The sequence below is a fragment of the Struthio camelus genome, chromosome 6, assembly GCF_040807025.1.
Source record: "Struthio camelus isolate bStrCam1 chromosome 6, bStrCam1.hap1, whole genome shotgun sequence".
NCBI lineage: Eukaryota > Metazoa > Chordata > Aves > Struthioniformes > Struthionidae > Struthio > Struthio camelus.
The window spans coordinates 17,297,803-17,319,102 of record NC_090947.1 but is presented as its reverse complement, the minus strand read 5'-3'; the positions used below and the strand labels follow the sequence as shown (position 1 = coordinate 17,319,102).

Below are 21,300 nucleotides of genomic sequence, written 5' to 3'. Positions count from 1 at the left end.
CCTCTTTCCCTATCCTGTGCCCTTTATCAGTTTATGAAATGACTTATGCAGTGTTGTCATACTGTATTTGTATTGAGGCCTGCTAGGCATAAAAATTTAAATCTGTTGCTGTTTTGGCTTTTGTGCTAAAGATTGATTTTCAGTCTGTCTTCAAGGGTGCAAGTTCTGTGGAGTTTAAATACACTTTTTTTAATGATATTGTGAGGATCTAATGTGAAAATTTGATTTTCAGAAGAGCCTAATTACATTAGATGCTTAACCTGTCAATGAAATTATAATAAGTAGCTATGAAAAGTTTTAGATATCTATATAAAGAAAGTAAACTGTAAAAACCAACCCCAAGATTTTTTTAAACAAAAATTCTATTCTAGTTTAGGTGAGGAGTAAAGGAGATTAATATTAGTCTTGCTCTTCCCTTTGTATTGCGTAGCAATGATAAACATTCAGTGAAAAAGTTGTTTTTTTTTTTTTTAAGGCAGATCTGAGAAAGCTATTTCACCCTCTAGGGATGAATCTTTCTTTTCTACAGCAAAACCTTCTTCAGTTCTGTCTCATATGGACTTCAGAGGATCAGAAGTAGAGACGGGATAGATTACTTTTCCTCCGTTACAACTGGAATTAGGTTTGTTTTCTCATAAAGAGTAATGAGGAGCCCCATTTTAATACTAGTGTCCAAGCAAAAAAATTGTGAGAAGCACTGACATCTTTTTAAGTGCTTGCTCTAACTAAATAAGTTTTAAAGCACTAGAATAGAAATAATTCTAGATATATGCACAACAGTTAGTTTTAATGGCAAAAATAGTGATTCTGAGTACCAGTTAAAAGTAATTATATATTTGAAAATGCTTTAAGTAAGTTAATGAGAGAAATCCAATAACAATTTGCTGTCTCATCATAAGCTTCCTTTAAACTTAATTCAATCTTAACATTGCAGGACAATGTTCTATGTTGCGTGCTTTCTGCTAAGTCCAGCTTTGTCCCAGTTCTCCATCATCCGTCTCACTCCATTAAGTTCAGATAAAGTGCAAGGAAGGCAGAATTCGGCTGTATAAGTGTTTGCATTACTAGGTATTGTTAGAAATCTAATGTTTCAAAAATCAGAATGGTATTAGAAAGCAGACAGTGCTAACTGGAATCAATTTTGATATTTCCTTTTAATTTCACTGTTATTTATCTTAATAGTAGGGTGTGTACTTAAACATGACGTACTATCTTTGTGTTTATTAGGAAGCTGAGGAAAGATTTTTATAATTATTTGCACCTCTCCAATAGCATTTTCAAGCACATACCAGAATACTCATTAGCTCCTTCATATATAATAAGTGCTTTGATATGGATGGAGTTGGTTTTTCTGCAGGTAATCTTGAAGAGAGGAGGGAGGACTTCAACATAGGGGTCTTTGGAGGTACTATTTCCTTATTGGGCCCATAATTATCTGGGACTGTAGAGCAATGAAATAGTGGGGACATTGCTAGTGGAAACTTCCTCCTTTGCCTGAATGGAGAGTGCCAGAAGGGATCAAGAAATAAAGGAAATATCATGTGATGTTTGTGACCTCTTGAGTCGTTATCACATCTCACAGTTAATGGGCAAGTTTGGAATAAGATAACCAAAAAGATCTGACAATATTGTTGGTATTTATTCTTACAGCCAGTCTCTTTTTAAACTTTGATTTGAAGCTAAAACTCATTATACACTGCAAGGAAATGAATTTGTTAAAATCAATGAATAATTTGATCAATGTATCTAGCTGCCTTTTGCTTTCGCCTCACTGCCTTAGTAAAGACAAGAACCTTATAAATAACTAGATTTAGTGTTAGGGTGCATTAATATCATTAATATATTCTGACTTTTTATTTATTCCTTCAACTGTATTTGTGGATGATATATAGATTGCTTACAGGAGAAAAAAGTGGTATGTGAAGATATTAAAAAAATTATATGTGCATAGGAATACCAAGATAGCAGAAGAGATATCAGTAAAATTTACATTTTATTCAGTGAAATCTGCTTCTATGTACTGTCTTTATGATACTGTAGTGAATATACCAGAAATTAAGGAATCACTGTTAATTATGTCCATAGCTTTTCCAGTTATTCAGCTATAGAGATATCTACTCTTAATCTGTGACTGTTTCTTTTTCCCTGGGTTTTTTCTTTTCTTTTTTTCTTTTTTGGTAACAGCAAATTTGTAAGCAGCATCCTTTCATGTATATCCAGCAACTATATAGAATGATTTTGTAAAAGCAAGGGAATTAGCTGGAGTTTTGTGGTAACTTTCAAAATATGATTTTGCTTTTTTGGGGTATTGGAACAGAAAAAAAGCTTTAAATACTTTTTTTGTGAGATGAGGTTACACTGGAACATCTGTCAGATCTAATGTGGTTAAATCCAGAGGATCAGACCAGAGTAATCTAATCCTCCCAGGGGATAACTCTACCGGTAGGTTATCACAAAGTAGGAAGGGGTCTGTTTATGTAACATATTTTACTTTGCAGTAACTGCTTGCCTGACCTTTTTAAGCCGATAATAAATGCAAAATACCTTATTCGTCCAATAAAAGGAGCTCACATTGATTGTGGAGCAAGAATATTCACACTGGTAGTCAACATGGAGTGGATTATACAGTGTAAATTCACATTATATTATTTCTCTGTTTAATCTTTCTACAGGCAAAGGTAGAAGTATGAGCCTGAAGCGTGCTCCATAAAAATGTCCACTAGTTTGAGGGATCCAGCTGACTTTCCAGAGTTATCTATGTGTAGTGGTAAATAAATACTTCTGTAGTTTTCCTTCTCTCTTTTTCTCTCTGACATTCCTTAGTTCCCATTGCCATCCAGCAATGGTTCTTACCTAGCCTGGAGAATACAAGAGCTGTAGAAAATCTCTAGAATTCTGCATTAAGTGTTTATTAAGCACCAGAGAGAGGTATAGGTTACACAAGAAGAGATCCATCAGTAGAGTTCAGAGTTCTTTTTCAGTAGTGGCTTTCATGCAGCTGGGAACTGGATGAGGTTTTTTGTGTGCATATGTGCAATAAAACAGTCTGAAGTCTTGGAAAGACCTAGCGGTAAAAAGAGAAAAGATATTCGGTGAGATGGTTCAGTATCATCTTCCACCAAATTAAAGTCTCATCTGGTATTTTTAGAGGTTAACATGAAGAAACTACCTTTTTCATGTTTCCCCAATGTTTAAAAAATTTTGTGGAAACACTTGTGCTACTCTTTTGTTAGAAATTATTGGGTGCAAATACGTTACTGTTGCAGATAGATGTCTAACAGTCCACAATTAATAGTTAATGCCTTTTGTCCATGTTTAGATCACAAACAGAGTATCTCAACGTTTAGGCTGATTGACAGCCATTGCTCCTACTGCAGAAACTGATGAACATATTTTGGAGTGTTCACATACGTCATACTAATGATCATCTGCCACCATTTTTAAAGTGGCATTGCATTCTCCCATGCTGTGTATAGTGCTTAGTGATTACTGTATTTCATACACACAGTTTCACAAGTCAAGTGAGGATTAGTAATTGGATAAGAAAATTCTCCTGCCAGCAAAGTATTATGCAGCAGCAAATGATGTAGATGATAAAGTAGTTCTTTAGTAGTTCTAAAAATGTTGGCTTAGTGCTCTGTGGTGATTTAAAAAAAATCAAATGCTAAGAATTATTACAAAAAAGTATAAGGAACAAAATAGAGAACATTAATGTAGGACTGCATGGCACCGTCGTATAGCCTTTCGCCATGTCTTCTTTTCAGACAGACAGATTATAATGCAAAAAGCTTTGGAGGCTGTGAAAAGGACAAGCAAAGATAATGAATGGCTTGCATATGAGGAATGACTAAATAAACTAGAATTATATAGTTTGGAGAGAGATACCTGACAGACAATGTGGTAGGGATTTGTAGAGTTACGAATGGCACAAAGGGAATAAAGAGTGAGTATGTAAGAACAAATGAAGCTGGCAGAATGCAGGTTCAAAACAAAGAAGGGCAAGGTCCTTATCTAACGATCACTTTGCCTCAGTTGTATAAAAGAAACAATTTACACAGGTTCAAAAAGTTGATCTGATCCAATAATGCCATTCATATGTTTTTAAGGTTCAGATACTTCTAGTTTTTCAAGATTTTGCAGATGTTATCATTTAAAAGTGGGAGGGGGCATTCCTCCCTCATGCAAGATCAAATTCCATTATTATAGTCTATATATTTATTTGAATCTACTTTAGGTGAATATGGTGGTATGTTCTACATTGCCTCTGAAATTTTAATGTAAAATTGTAAAATAAAATTAGTCTGCTCTCCCTGAACCCTACTTGAAGGATTTAACAGACCACTGTGAGATTTTGTTACTTTGCAGTAAAACCATTTGAGTTATGGTGTCTCTGCTCTATTATGATACATTGAGCATGTCAAATATAATTGCAGATTCCACAAATTCTTCTTATTTGTGCAAAATTAGATGGGATTCCTTTGGGGACGGCAAGCATTACTTCTAAGCTGTTTCAGGAGAGTGTCTAAATATGCTTAGGGTCTAAATATGCTGTCTCTGCTGCATAGACACCTTAGTAATAATTGAAGTGACTCAAAAGCTATACCTTCTTACCAGTTAGTATAGAGAACTAAATGCAGAGTTTCCAGGATAGATTTCCATATACCGTAAATATACTTCAAAGTGTGAAATATTTCTGTTTCTTGAAATAATATGCTAACTGACTAATATGCTAATATGTTTTTATATGAAACTTAGATTTTATGAGCCATCATATAAAAATGTTCTTGAAATATGTATATTCCTCACCTGTGAGCTTGTGTTCGAAATACAATTCTGAAATGGTTTTTGCTACTCTTTCCATGATTCTACTCTGCAGTGTTAATGAACAAAGTTGTATGAGGGGAATACCTCTGGATATGAATCAACGGTGTTTGCTAGCAGTCCAGTTACACTGAATTATATTTAAAGTACCAGTTTAAATAAGTGCCTTGTGGATATGACTATTGTTCCTCTTTTTTTAATAAACATCATTGTTAGAGAAATATAAAAATGTGATAAAAATAAAATTTCCATTGTAAACTCCTGAAATGTACTTGAAAGTGAACAAGCAAACAAGCTTTAAAATTTGCTAGCAAATAGGCTTTCTTTTCCAAAATTAACTCGATTTTAGGTTTGATGGTATGAGATCAGCTTTTGTCTTAATCTAATTGAACAAGGAAGAGGATGGAAACAGGCAGGCATTACAGTCAGTTTCAGAGAGGTCACAATGATTCAGTTTTCTGAAGTAAATAATAATAAAGAGATACACCCCTTTGGGTGTATTTTCTTAAACAATGTTTACAGCAATAGGGATTTTAGGGTGCAATTCTATCTCACACTGACTTCTCAAAAACAGGAGTCATTTCACTGAAGTTAAATATATTCAACTGGTGTTAAACTAACTCAGGATGACAGACCTTGTCAATGCTCTTTCAGAACATGTCATGTTATGGTCAATGTATTTAGGAAATTAATAAATATTGCATGAATGTATTCCTAACTAATAAGCAAGGCTGTTTGTAATGCTTTTTTGCTAATGTACGGTAAACAGAGATGTGTGTCTCTCCTTCTAATATTAGTTGACAAATAACAAAGGTATGACAAACATTTATTGAATCTCAGCTATGAAAATGTTCATCATTTTTCATCTGTATATGACCTAACAGGGTTTCTTTAATATATTTTCTTTTAAATAAGCATAATTCATTGTAAAAATGTGATAAATAAGTTGTTGGAATGTGTATCTTTGTGCTTGTTTTGCGTAGGTGTATTAGCTGCCAAATCTTTCGAGTAGGTGCTCTTTGATAAAAACTAACTTGAAAAAAACCTTCAGTATGATAAATATTTGTATTTGGACAGAACCTGAGGAAATCCTTCTGTAGTGTAGCATCTGACAGAGCCCTTAAGGGAAGCTGTCAACTGTATAGCAAATTGAAGTGTGCAAATCGTGAGCCTCTCAGCAGATACAGTAAATATGTGCAGTGTAACACAGCAAATATGTGAAGGCTTTTAGTTTTGGGGATGTGTAAATGTTTACAAATATGATTAACTGCAGAGCACAAAATCCATTCCCAGCATCAGAGGGAAAACTAAAATGACTTTTTCCCCCCCCTCCAGGATTATGCTGAAAAGAAAAACACGATAGCAAAAGCTCTGGAAGATCTTAAAGCCAACTTCTACTGTGAACTCTGTGACAAGCAGTACTATAAACACCAGGAGTTTGACAATCACATTAACTCATATGATCATGCTCACAAACAGGTAAGAGGAATTACTACTTAAACATTCCAGACGGAATATTGAAATATGATCTGGTGCCCATATCCTTCAGGTTGACTTGGACATCACAGTTGTCAATTGTGTCTAAATTTTTCTGGGAACCAAAATAGGTAGTTTTCTTAGAAACAAATCCTGAATAAAGATTTTTACAGCCAAAAATTCTGAGATGGAAAGAATGGGAAACACTCCAAGGGAAATGTGAACAGCTGAATTGTGAAGAGGAACAAAGAACGGTGAAATATATAATGAAAAATGTAAATGCAAAATCACTATCAGTTTAATTTCGCATATAAATACATACTGTGGTATACCTAACAGATTACTGAGAAGCGTTTGTTGCCATAAATGTAGGAAGTTTAACATATTCTTTGGTAAACCTTCTTTTGGCACAGATACAGTCCTGAAATGGGTTATAATTTTACTTAAATGCACTGAGGAGAAAAAAAAACTGAAGTAATGAAGTTTTTGGTTCAGCTAACAGTAAGATATGCGTAAGCTGTAGAACCCTGGTGTTTACATTTTTAATATCACCACAGCTCCGTATCCAGCATCCTACTATTATGTCATAAAAGTAGCACTTCCACATGAGAAGAGAGACAGCATGATTGTCAAGGTACGCTACAAGACAATAGCGTACCAGCACAATGTCATGGTATCTGGAGTGGTAAGAACTATATAAATCAGAGGAAAGTGCAATGCATGTTACCTCCAACAAAGAGATATATAATGTTAAAATTAAACAGGAAGTTTCTACCTAGTCCACTCAGCGGGTGATTATCTTTTTTATCTGGTCAAATCAAATGGAGGTGTAGATACTAGAGAACTGCATGGTAGTAATTTTGGATTGACTGCTTTTCATTCTAATTGAATCGCCCTTTGCCCTGTAGCTCTATTTAGAGGGAAAGCCGATAAGCTGCTACACATACAATTCACATCCATATTACATAAACCAATGATTTGCTTTTCTTTCCTTCAGCGATTCTCCCTGAAACACTTCCCTCTCTCTCTCTCTCTCCTAACCAGGGTTAGGGTTAGGGTTAGGAGAAAGAGAAAGCCTAGAGGTGCTGGGGCACTCCATGTGGAAAGGGGCTGCCAAAGGAAGGTGTGTGGTGCCAAGAGACGTGTCCTGTGAGGAGGTTGTCGTCTCTGCCAGAAAAGGGCGTCTTACTCGCAAGGCGTAGCCTGAAAATGCTTTAGGGTTAGGGTTAGGAGAAAGAGAAAGCCTCGAGGTGCTGGGGCACTCCATGTGGAAAGGGGCTGCCAAAGGAAGGTGTGTGGTGCCAAGAGACGTGTCCTGTGAGGAGGTTGTCGTCTCTGCCAGAAAAGGGCGTCTTACTCCCAAGGCGTAGCCTGAAAATGCTTTAGGGTTAGGGTTAGGGTTAGGGTTAGGAGAAAGAGAAAGCCTCGAGGTGCTGGGGCACTCCATGTGGAAAGGGGCTGCCAAAGGAAGGTGTGTGGTGCCAAGAGACGTGTCCTGTGAGGAGGTTGTCGTCTCTGCCAGAAAAGGGCGTCTTACTCCCAAGGCGTAGCCTGAAAATGCTTTAGGGTTAGGGTTAGGGTTAGGGTTAGGAGAAAGAGAAAGCCTCGAGGTGCTGGGGCACTCCATGTGGAAAGGGGCTGCCAAAGGAAGGTGTGTGGTGCCAAGAGCCGTGTCCTGTGAGGAGGTTGTCGTCTCTGCCAGAAAAGGGCGTCTTACTCCCAAGGCGTAGCCTGAAAATGCTTTAGGGTTAGGGTTAGGGTTAGGGTTAGGAGAAAGAGAAAGCCTCGAGGTGCTGGGGCACTCCATGTGGAAAGGGGCTGCCAAAGGAAGGTGTGTGGTGCCAAGAGACGTGTCCTGTGAGGAGGTTGTCGTCTCTGCCAGAAAAGGGCGTCTTACTCCCAAGGCGTAGCCTGAAAATGCTTTAGGGTTAGGGTTAGGGTTAGGAGAAAGAGAAAGCCTCGAGGTGCTGGGGCACTCCATGTGGAAAGGGGCTGCCAAAGGAAGGTGTGTGGTGCCAAGAGACGTGTCCTGTGAGGAGGTTGTCGTCTCTGCCAGAAAAGGGCGTCTTACTCCCAAGGCGTAGCCTGAAAATGCTTTAGGGTTAGGGTTAGGGTTAGGGTTAGGAGAAAGAGAAAGCCTAGAGGTGCTGGGGCACTCCATGTGGAAAGGGGCTGCCAAAGGAAGGTGTGTGGTGCCAAGAGCCGTGTCCTGTGAGGAGGTTGTCGTCTCTGCCAGAAAAGGGCGTCTTACTCCCAAGGCGTAGCCTGAAAATGCTTTAGGGTTAGGGTTAGGGTTAGGGTTAGGAGAAAGAGAAAGCCTAGAGGTGCTGGGGCACTCCATGTGGAAAGGGGCTGCCAAAGGAAGGTGTGTGGTGCCAAGAGACGTGTCCTGTGAGGAGGTTGTCGTCTCTGCCAGAAAAGGGCGTCTTACTCCCAAGGCGTAGCCTGAAAATGCTTTAGGGTTAGGGTTAGGGTTAGGAGAAAGAGAAAGCCTCGAGGTGCTGGGGCACTCCATGTGGAAAGGGGCTGCCAAAGGAAGGTGTGTGGTGCCAAGAGACGTGTCCTGTGAGGAGGTTGTCGTCTCTGCCAGAAAAGGGCGTCTTACTCCCAAGGCGTAGCCTGAAAATGCTTTAGAGTTAGGGTTAGGGTTAGGAGAAAGAGAAAGCCTCGAGGTGCTGGGGCACTCCATGTGGAAAGGGGCTGCCAAAGGAAGGTGTGTGGTGCCAAGAGCCGTGTCCTGTGAGGAGGTTGTCGTCTCTGCCAGAAAAGGGCGTCTTACTCCCAAGGCGTAGCCTGAAAATGCTTTAGGGTTAGGGTTAGGGTTAGGAGAAAGAGAAAGCCTCGAGGTGCTGGGGCACTCCATGTGGAAAGGGGCTGCCAAAGGAAGGTGTGTGGTGCCAAGAGCCGTGTCCTGTGAGGAGGTTGTCGTCTCTGCCAGAAAAGGGCGTCTTACTCCCAAGGCGTAGCCTGAAAATGCGTTAGGGTTAGGGTTAGGGTTAGGGTTAGGAGAAAGAGAAAGCCTCGAGGTGCTGGGGCACTCCATGTGGAAAGGGGCTGCCAAAGGAAGGTGTGTGGTGCCAAGAGACGTGTCCTGTGAGGAGGTTGTTGTCTCTGCCAGAAAAGGGCGTCTTACTCCCAAGGCGTAGCCTGAAAATGCTTTAGGGTTAGGGTTAGGGTTAGGGTTAGGAGAAAGAGAAAGCCTCGAGGTGCTGGGGCACTCCATGTGGAAAGGGGCTGCCAAAGGAAGGTGTGTGGTGCCAAGAGACGTGTCCTGTGAGGAGGTTGTCGTCTCTGCCAGAAAAGGGCGTCTTACTCCCAAGGCGTAGCCTGAAAATGCTTTAGGGTTAGGGTTAGGGTTAGGAGAAAGAGAAAGCCTAGAGGTGCTGGGGCACTCCATGTGGAAAGGGGCTGCCAAAGGAAGGTGTGTGGTGCCAAGAGACGTGTCCTGTGAGGAGGTTGTCGTCTCTGCCAGAAAAGGGCGTCTTACTCCCAAGGCGTAGCCTGAAAATGCTTTAGGGTTAGGGTTAGGGTTAGGGTTAGGAGAAAGAGAAAGCCTCGAGGTGCTGGGGCACTCCATGTGGAAAGGGGCTGCCAAAGGAAGGTGTGTGGTGCCAAGAGCCGTGTCCTGTGAGGAGGTTGTCGTCTCTGCCGGAAAAGTGCGTCTTACTCCCAAGGCGTAGCCTGAAAATGCTTTAGGGTTAGGGTTAGGGTTAGGAGAAAGAGAAAGCCTCGAGGTGCTGGGGCACTCCATGTGGAAAGGGGCTGCCAAAGGAAGGTGTGTGGTGCCAAGAGACGTGTCCTGTGAGGAGGTTGTCGTCTCTGCCAGAAAAGGGCGTCTTACTCCCAAGGCGTAGCCTGAAAATGCTTTAGGGTTAGGGTTAGGGTTAGGGTTAGGAGAAAGAGGAAGCCTAGAGGTGCTGGGGCACTCCATGTGGAAAGGGGCTGCCAAAGGAAGGTGTGTGGTGCCAAGAGACGTGTCCTGTGAGGAGGTTGTCGTCTCTGCCAGAAAAGGGCGTCTTACTCCCAAGGCGTAGCCTGAAAATGCTTTAGGGTTAGGGTTAGGGTTAGGGTTAGGGTTAGGAGAAAGAGAAAGCCTAGAGGTGCTGGGGCACTCCATGTGGAAAGGGGCTGCCAAAGGAAGGTGTGTGGTGCCAAGAGACGTGTCCTGTGAGGAGGTTGTCGTCTCTGCCAGAAAAGGGCGTCTTACTCCCAAGGCGTAGCCTGAAAATGCTTTAGGGTTAGGGTTAGGAGAAAGAGAAAGCCTCGAGGTGCTGGGGCACTCCATGTGGAAAGGGGCTGCCAAAGGAAGGTGTGTGGTGCCAAGAGACGTGTCCTGTGAGGAGGTTGTCGTCTCTGCCAGAAAAGGGTGTCTTACTCCCAAGGCGTAGCCTGAAAATGCTTTAGGGTTAAGGTTAGGGTTAGGGTTAGGAGAAAGAGAAAGCCTCGAGGTGCTGGGGCACTCCATGTGGAAAGGGGCTGCCAAAGGAAGGTGTGTGGTGCCAAGAGCCGTGTCCTGTGAGGAGGTTGTCGTCTCTGCCAGAAAAGGGCGTCTTACTCCCAAGGCGTAGCCTGAAAATGCTTTAGGGTTAGGGTTAGGGTTAGGGTTAGGAGAAAGAGAAAGCCTCGAGGTGCTGGGGCACTCCATGTGGAAAGGGGCTGCCAAAGGAAGGTGTGTGGTGCCAAGAGACGTGTCCTGTGAGGAGGTTGTCGTCTCTGCCAGAAAAGGGCGTCTTACTCCCAAGGCGTAGCCTGAAAATGCTTTAGGGTTAGGGTTAGGGTTAGGGTTAGGAGAAAGAGAAAGCCTAGAGGTGCTGGGGCACTCCATGTGGAAAGGGGCTGCCAAAGGAAGGTGTGTGGTGCCAAGAGACGTGTCCTGTGAGGAGGTTGTCGTCTCTGCCAGAAAAGGGCGTCTTACTCCCAAGGCGTAGCCTGAAAATGCTTTAGGGTTAGGGTTAGGGTTAGGGTTAGGAGAAAGAGAAAGCCTCGAGGTGCTGGGGCACTCCATGTGGAAAGGGGCTGCCAAAGGAAGGTGTGTGGTGCCAAGAGCCGTGTCCTGTGAGGAGGTTGTCGTCTCTGCCAGAAAAGGGCGTCTTACTCCCAAGGCGTAGCCTGAAAATGCTTTAGGGTTAGGGTTAGGGTTAGGGTTAGGAGAAAGAGAAAGCCTAGAGGTGCTGGGGCACTCCATGTGGAAAGGGGCTGCCAAAGGAAGGTGTGTGGTGCCAAGAGCCGTGTCCTGTGAGGAGGTTGTCGTCTCTGCCAGAAAAGGGCGTCTTACTCCCAAGGCGTAGCCTGAAAATGCTTTAGGGTTAGGGTTAGGGTTAGGGTTAGGGTTAGGAGAAAGAGGAAGCCTAGAGGTGCTGGGGCACTCCATGTGGAAAGGGGCTGCCAAAGGAAGGTGTGTGGTGCCAAGAGCCGTGTCCTGTGAGGAGGTTGTCGTCTCTGCCAGAAAAGGGCGTCTTACTCGCAAGGCGTAGCCTGAAAATGCTTTAGGGTTAGGGTTAGGGTTAGGAGAAAGAGAAAGCCTCGAGGTGCTGGGGCACTCCATGTGGAAAGGGGCTGCCAAAGGAAGGTGTGTGGTGCCAAGAGCCGTGTCCTGTGAGGAGGTTGTCGTCTCTGCCAGAAAAGGGCGTCTTACTCCCAAGGCGTAGCCTGAAAATGCTTTAGGGTTAGGGTTAGGAGAAAGAGAAAGCCTCGAGGTGCTGGGGCACTCCATGTGGAAAGGGGCTGCCAAAGGAAGGTGTGTGGTGCCAAGAGACGTGTCCTGTGAGGAGGTTGTCGTCTCTGCCAGAAAAGGGCGTCTTACTCCCAAGGCGTAGCCTGAAAATGCTTTAGGGTTAGGGTTAGGGTTAGGAGAAAGAGAAAGCCTCGAGGTGCTGGGGCACTCCATGTGGAAAGGGGCTGCCAAAGGAAGGTGTGTGGTGCCAAGAGCCGTGTCCTGTGAGGAGGTTGTCGTCTCTGCCAGAAAAGGGCGTCTTACTCCCAAGGCGTAGCCTGAAAATGCTTTAGGGTTAGGGTTAGGGTTAGGGTTAGGAGAAAGAGAAAGCCTCGAGGTGCTGGGGCACTCCATGTGGAAAGGGGCTGCCAAAGGAAGGTGTGTGGTGCCAAGAGCCGTGTCCTGTGAGGAGGTTGTCGTCTCTGCCAGAAAAGGGCGTCTTACTCCCAAGGCGTAGCGTGAAAATGCTTTAGGGTTAGGGTTATGGTTAGGGTTAGGGTTAGGAGAAAGAGAAAGCCTCGAGGTGCTGGGGCACTCCATGTGGAAAGGGGCTGCCAAAGGAAGGTGTGTGGTGCCAAGAGACGTGTCCTGTGAGGAGGTTGTCGTCTCTGCCAGAAAAGGGCGTCTTACTCGCAAGGCGTAGCCTGAAAATGCTTTAGGGTTAGGGTTAGGGTTAGGAGAAAGAGAAAGCCTCGAGGTGCTGGGGCACTCCATGTGGAAAGGGGCTGCCAAAGGAAGGTGTGTGGTGCCAAGAGCTGTGTCCTGTGAGGAGGTTGTCGTCTCTGCCAGAAAAGGGCGTCTTACTCCCAAGGCGTAGCCTGAAAATGCTTTAGGGTTAGGGTTAGGGTTAGGGTTAGGAGAAAGAGAAAGCCTCGAGGTGCTGGGGCACTCCATGTGGAAAGGGGCTGCCAAAGGAAGGTGTGTGGTGCCAAGAGACGTGTCCTGTGAGGAGGTTGTCGTCTCTGCCAGAAAAGGGCGTCTTACTCCCAAGGCGTAGCCTGAAAATGCTTTAGGGTTAGGGTTAGGGTTAGGGTTAGGGTTAGGAGAAAGAGAAAGCCTCGAGGTGCTGGGGCACTCCATGTGGAAAGGGGCTGCCAAAGGAAGGTGTGTGGTGCCAAGAGACGTGTCCTGTGAGGAGGTTGTCGTCTCTGCCAGAAAAGGGCGTCTTACTCCCAAGGCGTAGCCTGAAAATGCTTTAGGGTTAGGGTTAGGGTTAGGGTTAGGAGAAAGAGAAAGCCTCGAGGTGCTGGGGCACTCCATGTGGAAAGGGGCTGCCAAAGGAAGGTGTGTGGTGCCAAGAGCCGTGTCCTGTGAGGAGGTTGTCGTCTCTGCCAGAAAAGGGCGTCTTACTCCCAAGGCGTAGCCTGAAAATGCTTTAGGGTTAGGGTTATGGTTAGGGTTAGGGTTAGGAGAAAGAGGAAGCCTCGAGGTGCTGGGGCACTCCATCTGGAAAGGGGCTGCCAAAGGAAGGTGTGTGGTGCCAAGAGACGTGTCCTGTGAGGAGGTTGTCGTCTCTGCCAGAAAAGGGCGTCTTACTCCCAAGGCGTAGCCTGAAAATGCTTTAGGGTTAGGGTTAGGGTTAGGAGAAAGAGAAAGCCTCGAGGTGCTGGGGCACTCCATGTGGAAAGGGGCTGCCAAAGGAAGGTGTGTGGTGCCAAGAGACGTGTCCTGTGAGGAGGTTGTCGTCTCTGCCAGAAAAGGGCGTCTTACTCGCAAGGCGTAGCCTGAAAATGCTTTAGGGTTAGGGTTAGGGTTAGGAGAAAGAGAAAGCCTCGAGGTGCTGGGGCACTCCATGTGGAAAGGGGCTGCCAAAGGAAGGTGTGTGGTGCCAAGAGACGTGTCCTGTGAGGAGGTTGTCGTCTCTGCCAGAAAAGGGCGTCTTACTCCCAAGGCGTAGCCTGAAAATGCTTTAGGGTTAGGGTTAGGAGAAAGAGAAAGCCTCGAGGTGCTGGGGCACTCCATGTGGAAAGGGGCTGCCAAAGGAAGGTGTGTGGTGCCAAGAGACGTGTCCTGTGAGGAGGTTGTCGTCTCTGCCAGAAAAGGGTGTCTTACTCCCAAGGCGTAGCCTGAAAATGCTTTAGGGTTAAGGTTAGGGTTAGGGTTAGGAGAAAGAGAAAGCCTCGAGGTGCTGGGGCACTCCATGTGGAAAGGGGCTGCCAAAGGAAGGTGTGTGGTGCCAAGAGACGTGTCCTGTGAGGAGGTTGTCGTCTCTGCCAGAAAAGGGCGTCTTACTCCCAAGGCGTAGCCTGAAAATGCTTTAGGGTTAGGGTTAGGGTTAGGGTTAGGAGAAAGAGAAAGCCTCGAGGTGCTGGGGCACTCCATGTGGAAAGGGGCTGCCAAAGGAAGGTGTGTGGTGCCAAGAGACGTGTCCTGTGAGGAGGTTGTCGTCTCTGCCAGAAAAGGGCGTCTTACTCCCAAGGCGTAGCCTGAAAATGCTTTAGGGTTAGGGTTAGGGTTAGGGTTAGGAGAAAGAGAAAGCCTAGAGGTGCTGGGGCACTCCATGTGGAAAGGGGCTGCCAAAGGAAGGTGTGTGGTGCCAAGAGACGTGTCCTGTGAGGAGGTTGTCGTCTCTGCCAGAAAAGGGCGTCTTACTCCCAAGGCGTAGCCTGAAAATGCTTTAGGGTTAGGGTTAGGGTTAGGGTTAGGAGAAAGAGAAAGCCTCGAGGTGCTGGGGCACTCCATGTGGAAAGGGGCTGCCAAAGGAAGGTGTGTGGTGCCAAGAGCCGTGTCCTGTGAGGAGGTTGTCGTCTCTGCCAGAAAAGGGCGTCTTACTCCCAAGGCGTAGCCTGAAAATGCTTTAGGGTTAGGGTTAGGGTTAGGGTTAGGAGAAAGAGAAAGCCTAGAGGTGCTGGGGCACTCCATGTGGAAAGGGGCTGCCAAAGGAAGGTGTGTGGTGCCAAGAGCCGTGTCCTGTGAGGAGGTTGTCGTCTCTGCCAGAAAAGGGCGTCTTACTCCCAAGGCGTAGCCTGAAAATGCTTTAGGGTTAGGGTTAGGGTTAGGGTTAGGGTTAGGAGAAAGAGGAAGCCTAGAGGTGCTGGGGCACTCCATGTGGAAAGGGGCTGCCAAAGGAAGGTGTGTGGTGCCAAGAGCCGTGTCCTGTGAGGAGGTTGTCGTCTCTGCCAGAAAAGGGCGTCTTACTCGCAAGGCGTAGCCTGAAAATGCTTTAGGGTTAGGGTTAGGGTTAGGAGAAAGAGAAAGCCTCGAGGTGCTGGGGCACTCCATGTGGAAAGGGGCTGCCAAAGGAAGGTGTGTGGTGCCAAGAGCCGTGTCCTGTGAGGAGGTTGTCGTCTCTGCCAGAAAAGGGCGTCTTACTCCCAAGGCGTAGCCTGAAAATGCTTTAGGGTTAGGGTTAGGAGAAAGAGAAAGCCTCGAGGTGCTGGGGCACTCCATGTGGAAAGGGGCTGCCAAAGGAAGGTGTGTGGTGCCAAGAGACGTGTCCTGTGAGGAGGTTGTCGTCTCTGCCAGAAAAGGGCGTCTTACTCCCAAGGCGTAGCCTGAAAATGCTTTAGGGTTAGGGTTAGGGTTAGGAGAAAGAGAAAGCCTCGAGGTGCTGGGGCACTCCATGTGGAAAGGGGCTGCCAAAGGAAGGTGTGTGGTGCCAAGAGCCGTGTCCTGTGAGGAGGTTGTCGTCTCTGCCAGAAAAGGGCGTCTTACTCCCAAGGCGTAGCCTGAAAATGCTTTAGGGTTAGGGTTAGGGTTAGGGTTAGGAGAAAGAGAAAGCCTCGAGGTGCTGGGGCACTCCATGTGGAAAGGGGCTGCCAAAGGAAGGTGTGTGGTGCCAAGAGCCGTGTCCTGTGAGGAGGTTGTCGTCTCTGCCAGAAAAGGGCGTCTTACTCCCAAGGCGTAGCGTGAAAATGCTTTAGGGTTAGGGTTATGGTTAGGGTTAGGGTTAGGAGAAAGAGAAAGCCTCGAGGTGCTGGGGCACTCCATGTGGAAAGGGGCTGCCAAAGGAAGGTGTGTGGTGCCAAGAGACGTGTCCTGTGAGGAGGTTGTCGTCTCTGCCAGAAAAGGGCGTCTTACTCGCAAGGCGTAGCCTGAAAATGCTTTAGGGTTAGGGTTAGGGTTAGGAGAAAGAGAAAGCCTCGAGGTGCTGGGGCACTCCATGTGGAAAGGGGCTGCCAAAGGAAGGTGTGTGGTGCCAAGAGCTGTGTCCTGTGAGGAGGTTGTCGTCTCTGCCAGAAAAGGGCGTCTTACTCCCAAGGCGTAGCCTGAAAATGCTTTAGGGTTAGGGTTAGGGTTAGGGTTAGGAGAAAGAGAAAGCCTCGAGGTGCTGGGGCACTCCATGTGGAAAGGGGCTGCCAAAGGAAGGTGTGTGGTGCCAAGAGACGTGTCCTGTGAGGAGGTTGTCGTCTCTGCCAGAAAAGGGCGTCTTACTCCCAAGGCGTAGCCTGAAAATGCTTTAGGGTTAGGGTTAGGGTTAGGGTTAGGGTTAGGAGAAAGAGAAAGCCTCGAGGTGCTGGGGCACTCCATGTGGAAAGGGGCTGCCAAAGGAAGGTGTGTGGTGCCAAGAGACGTGTCCTGTGAGGAGGTTGTCGTCTCTGCCAGAAAAGGGCGTCTTACTCCCAAGGCGTAGCCTGAAAATGCTTTAGGGTTAGGGTTAGGGTTAGGGTTAGGAGAAAGAGAAAGCCTCGAGGTGCTGGGGCACTCCATGTGGAAAGGGGCTGCCAAAGGAAGGTGTGTGGTGCCAAGAGCCGTGTCCTGTGAGGAGGTTGTCGTCTCTGCCAGAAAAGGGCGTCTTACTCCCAAGGCGTAGCCTGAAAATGCTTTAGGGTTAGGGTTATGGTTAGGGTTAGGGTTAGGAGAAAGAGGAAGCCTCGAGGTGCTGGGGCACTCCATCTGGAAAGGGGCTGCCAAAGGAAGGTGTGTGGTGCCAAGAGACGTGTCCTGTGAGGAGGTTGTCGTCTCTGCCAGAAAAGGGCGTCTTACTCCCAAGGCGTAGCCTGAAAATGCTTTAGGGTTAGGGTTAGGGTTAGGAGAAAGAGAAAGCCTCGAGGTGCTGGGGCACTCCATGTGGAAAGGGGCTGCCAAAGGAAGGTGTGTGGTGCCAAGAGACGTGTCCTGTGAGGAGGTTGTCGTCTCTGCCAGAAAAGGGCGTCTTACTCGCAAGGCGTAGCCTGAAAATGCTTTAGGGTTAGGGTTAGGGTTAGGAGAAAGAGAAAGCCTCGAGGTGCTGGGGCACTCCATGTGGAAAGGGGCTGCCAAAGGAAGGTGTGTGGTGCCAAGAGACGTGTCCTGTGAGGAGGTTGTCGTCTCTGCCAGAAAAGGGCGTCTTACTCCCAAGGCGTAGCCTGAAAATGCTTTAGAGTTAGGGTTAGGGTTAGGAGAAAGAGAAAGCCTCGAGGTGCTGGGGCACTCCATGTGGAAAGGGGCTGCCAAAGGAAGGTGTGTGGTGCCAAGAGCCGTGTCCTGTGAGGAGGTTGTCGTCTCTGCCAGAAAAGGGCGTCTTACTCCCAAGGCGTAGCCTGAAAATGCTTTAGGGTTAGGGTTAGGGTTAGGGTTAGGAGAAAGAGAAAGCCTAGAGGTGCTGGGGCACTCCATGTGGAAAGGGGCTGCCAAAGGAAGGTGTGTGGTGCCAAGAGACGTGTCCTGTGAGGAGGTTGTCGTCTCTGCCAGAAAAGGGCGTCTTACTCCCAAGGCGTAGCCTGAAAATGCGTTAGGGTTAGGGTTAGGGTTAGGGTTAGGAGAAAGAGAAAGCCTAGAGGTGCTGGGGCACTCCATGTGGAAAGGGGCTGCCAAAGGAAGGTGTGTGGTGCCAAGAGACGTGTCCTGTGAGGAGGTTGTTGTCTCTGCCAGAAAAGGGCGTCTTACTCCCAAGGCGTAGCCTGAAAATGCTTTAGGGTTAGGGTTAGGGTTAGGGTTAGGAGAAAGAGGAAGCCTCGAGGTGCTGGGGCACTCCATGTGGAAAGGGGCTGCCAAAGGAAGGTGTGTGGTGCCAAGAGACGTGTCCTGTGAGGAGGTTGTCGTCTCTGCCAGAAAAGGGCGTCTTACTCGCAAGGCGTAGCCTGAAAATGCTTTAGGGTTATGGTTAGGGTTAGGGTTAGGAGAAAGAGAAAGCCTCGAGGTGCTGGGGCACTCCATGTGGAAAGGGGCTGCCAAAGGAAGGTGTGTGGTGCCAAGAGACGTGTCCTGTGAGGAGGTTGTCGTCTCTGCCAGAAAAGGGCGTCTTACTCCCAAGGCGTAGCCTGAAAATGCTTTAGGGTTAGGGTTAGGGTTAGGGTTAGGAGAAAGAGAAAGCCTCGAGGTGCTGGGGCACTCCATGTGGAAAGGGGCTGCCAAAGGAAGGTGTGTGGTGCCAAGAGCCGTGTCCTGTGAGGAGGTTGTCGTCTCTGCCAGAAAAGGGCGTCTTACTCGCAAGGCGTAGCCTGAAAATGCTTTAGGGTTAGGGTTAGGGTTAGGGTTAGGAGAAAGAGAAAGCCTCGAGGTGCTGGGGCACTCCATGTGGAAAGGGGCTGCCAAAGGAAGGTGTGTGGTGCCAAGAGACGTGTCCTGTGAGGAGGTTGTCGTCTCTGCCAGAAAAGGGCGTCTTACTCCCAAGGCGTAGCCTGAAAATGCTTTAGGGTTAGGGTTAGGGTTAGGGTTAGGAGAAAGAGGAAGCCTCGAGGTGCTGGGGCACTCCATGTGGAAAGGGGCTGCCAAAGGAAGGTGTGTGGTGCCAAGAGACGTGTCCTGTGAGGAGGTTGTCGTCTCTGCCAGAAAAGGGCGTCTTACTCCCAAGGCGTAGCCTGAAAATGCTTTAGGGTTAGGGTTAGGGTTAGGGTTAGGAGAAAGAGAAAGCCTAGAGGTGCTGGGGCACTCCATGTGGAAAGGGGCTGCCAAAGGAAGGTGTGTGGTGCCAAGAGACGTGTCCTGTGAGGAGGTTGTCATCTCTGCCAGAAAAGGGCGTCTTACTCCCAAGGCGTAGCCTGAAAATGCTTTAGGGTTATGGTTAGGGTTAGGGTTAGGAGAAAGAGAAAGCCTCGAGGTGCTGGGGCACTCCATGTGGAAAGGGGCTGCCAAAGGAAGGTGTGTGGTGCCAAGAGACGTGTCCTGTGAGGAGGTTGTCGTCTCTGCCAGAAAAGGGCGTCTTACTCCCAAGGCGTAGCCTGAAAATGCTTTAGGGTTAGGGTTAGGGTTAGGGTTAGGAGAAAGAGAAAGCCTCGAGGTGCTGGGGCACTCCATGTGGAAAGGGGCTGCCAAAGGAAGGTGTGTGGTGCCAAGAGCCGTGTCCTGTGAGGAGGTTGTCGTCTCTGCCAGAAAAGGGCGTCTTACTCGCAAGGCGTAGCCTGAAAATGCTTTAGGGTTAGGGTTAGGGTTAGGGTTAGGAGAAAGAGAAAGCCTCGAGGTGCTGGGGCACTCCATGTGGAAAGGGGCTGCCAAAGGAAGGTGTGTGGTGCCAAGAGACGTGTCCTGTGAGGAGGTTGTCGTCTCTGCCAGAAAAGGGCGTCTTACTCCCAAGGCGTAGCCTGAAAATGCTTTAGGGTTAGGGTTAGGGTTAGGGTTAGGAGAAAGAGGAAGCCTCGAGGTGCTGGGGCACTCCATGTGGAAAGGGGCTGCCAAAGGAAGGTGTGTGGTGCCAAGAGACGTGTCCTGTGAGGAGGTTGTCGTCTCTGCCAGAAAAGGGCGTCTTACTCCCAAGGCGTAGCCTGAAAATGCTTTAGGGTTAGGGTTAGGGTTAGGGTTAGGAGAAAGAGAAAGCCTAGAGGTGCTGGGGCACTCCATGTGGAAAGGGGCTGCCAAAGGAAGGTGTGTGGTGCCAAGAGACGTGTCCTGTGAGGAGGTTGTCGTCTCTGCCAGAAAAGGGCGTCTTACTCCCAAGGCGTAGCCTGAAAATGCTTTAGGGTTAGGGTTAGGGTTAGGAGAAAGAGGAAGCCTCGAGGTGCTGGGGCACTCCATGTGGAAAGGGGCTGCCAAAGGAAGGTGTGTGGTGCCAAGAGATGTGTCCTGTGAGGAGGTTGTCGTCTCTGCCAGAAAAGGGCGTCTTACTCCCAAGGCGTAGCCTGAAAATGCTTTAGGGTTAGGGTTAGGAGAAAGAGAAAGCCTCGAGGTGCTGGGGCACTCCATGTGGAAAGGGGCTGCCAAAGGAAGGTGTGTGGTGCCAAGAGACGTGTCCTGTGAGGAGGTTGTCGTCTCTGCCAGAAAAGGGCGTCTTACTCCCAAGGCGTAGCCTGAAAATGCTTTAGGGTTAGGGTTAGGGTTAGGGTTAGGAGAAAGAGAAAGCCTCGAGGTGCTGGGGCACTCCATGTGGAAAGGGGCTGCCAAAGGAAGGTGTGTGGTGCCAAGAGCCGTGTCCTGTGAGGAGGTTGTCGTCTCTGCCAGAAAAGTGCGTCTTAAACCCAAGGCGTAGCCTGAAAATGCTTTAGGGTTAGGGTTAGGGTTAGGGTTAGGAGAAAGAGAAAGCCTCGAGGTGCTGGGGCACTCCATGTGGAAAGGGGCTGCCAAAGGAAGGTGTGTGGTGCCAAGAGACGTGTCCTGTGAGGAGGTTGTCGTCTCTGCCAGAAAAGGGCGTCTTACTCCCAAGGCGTAGCCTGAAAATGCTTTAGGGTTAGGGTTAGGGTTAGGGTTAGGGTTAGGAGAAAGAGGAAGCCTAGAGGTGCTGGGGCACTCCATGTGGAAAGGGGCTGCCAAAGGAAGGTGTGTGGTGCCAAGAGACGTGTCCTGTGAGGAGGTTGTCGTCTCTGCCAGAAAAGGGCGTCTTACTCCCAAGGCGTAGCCTGAAAATGCTTTAGGGTTAGGGTTAGGGTTAGGGTTAGGAGAAAGAGAAAGCCTCGAGGTGCTGGGGCACTCCATGTGGAAAGGGGCTGCCAAAGGAAGGTGTGTGGTGCCAAGAGACGTGTCCTGTGAGGAGGTTGTCGTCTCTGCCAGAAAAGGGCGTCTTACTCCCAAGGCGTAGCCTGAAAATGCTTTAGGGTTAGGGTTAGGGTTAGGAGAAAGAGAAAGCCTCGAGGTGCTGGGGCACTCCATGTGGAAAGGGGCTGCCAAAGGAAGGTGTGTGGTGCCAAGAGCTGTGTCCTGTGAGGAGGTTGTCGTCTCTGCCAGAAAAGGGTGTCTTACTCCCAAGGCGTAGCCTGAAAATGCTTTAGGGTTAAGGTTAGGGTTAGGGTTAGGAGAAAGAGAAAGCCTCGAGGTGCTGGGGCACTCCATGTGGAAAGGGGCTGCCAAAGGAAGGTGTGTGGTGCCAAGAGCCGTGTCCTGTGAGGAGGTTGTCGTCTCTGCCAGAAAAGGGCGTCTTACTCCCAAGGCGTAGCCTGAAAATGCTTTAGGGTTAGGGTTAGGGTTAGGGTTAGGAGAAAGAGAAAGCCTCGAGGTGCTGG

General features: G+C 47.6%; 1 protein-coding gene across 1 annotated transcript in view; it reads left to right on the top strand.

Annotated features, from left to right (window-relative positions):
* The window catches only part of ZNF804A (zinc finger protein 804A), a 539,028-nt gene that overhangs the window by 122,422 nt on the left and 395,306 nt on the right, over nucleotides 1-21,300 (top strand). Inside the window, exon 2 of the mRNA XM_068948362.1 lies at nucleotides 6,157-6,300. Within this exon, the coding sequence (XP_068804463.1) occupies nucleotides 6,157-6,300 (144 nt within the window). The remainder of the gene's footprint in view (nucleotides 1-6,156; nucleotides 6,301-21,300) is intronic.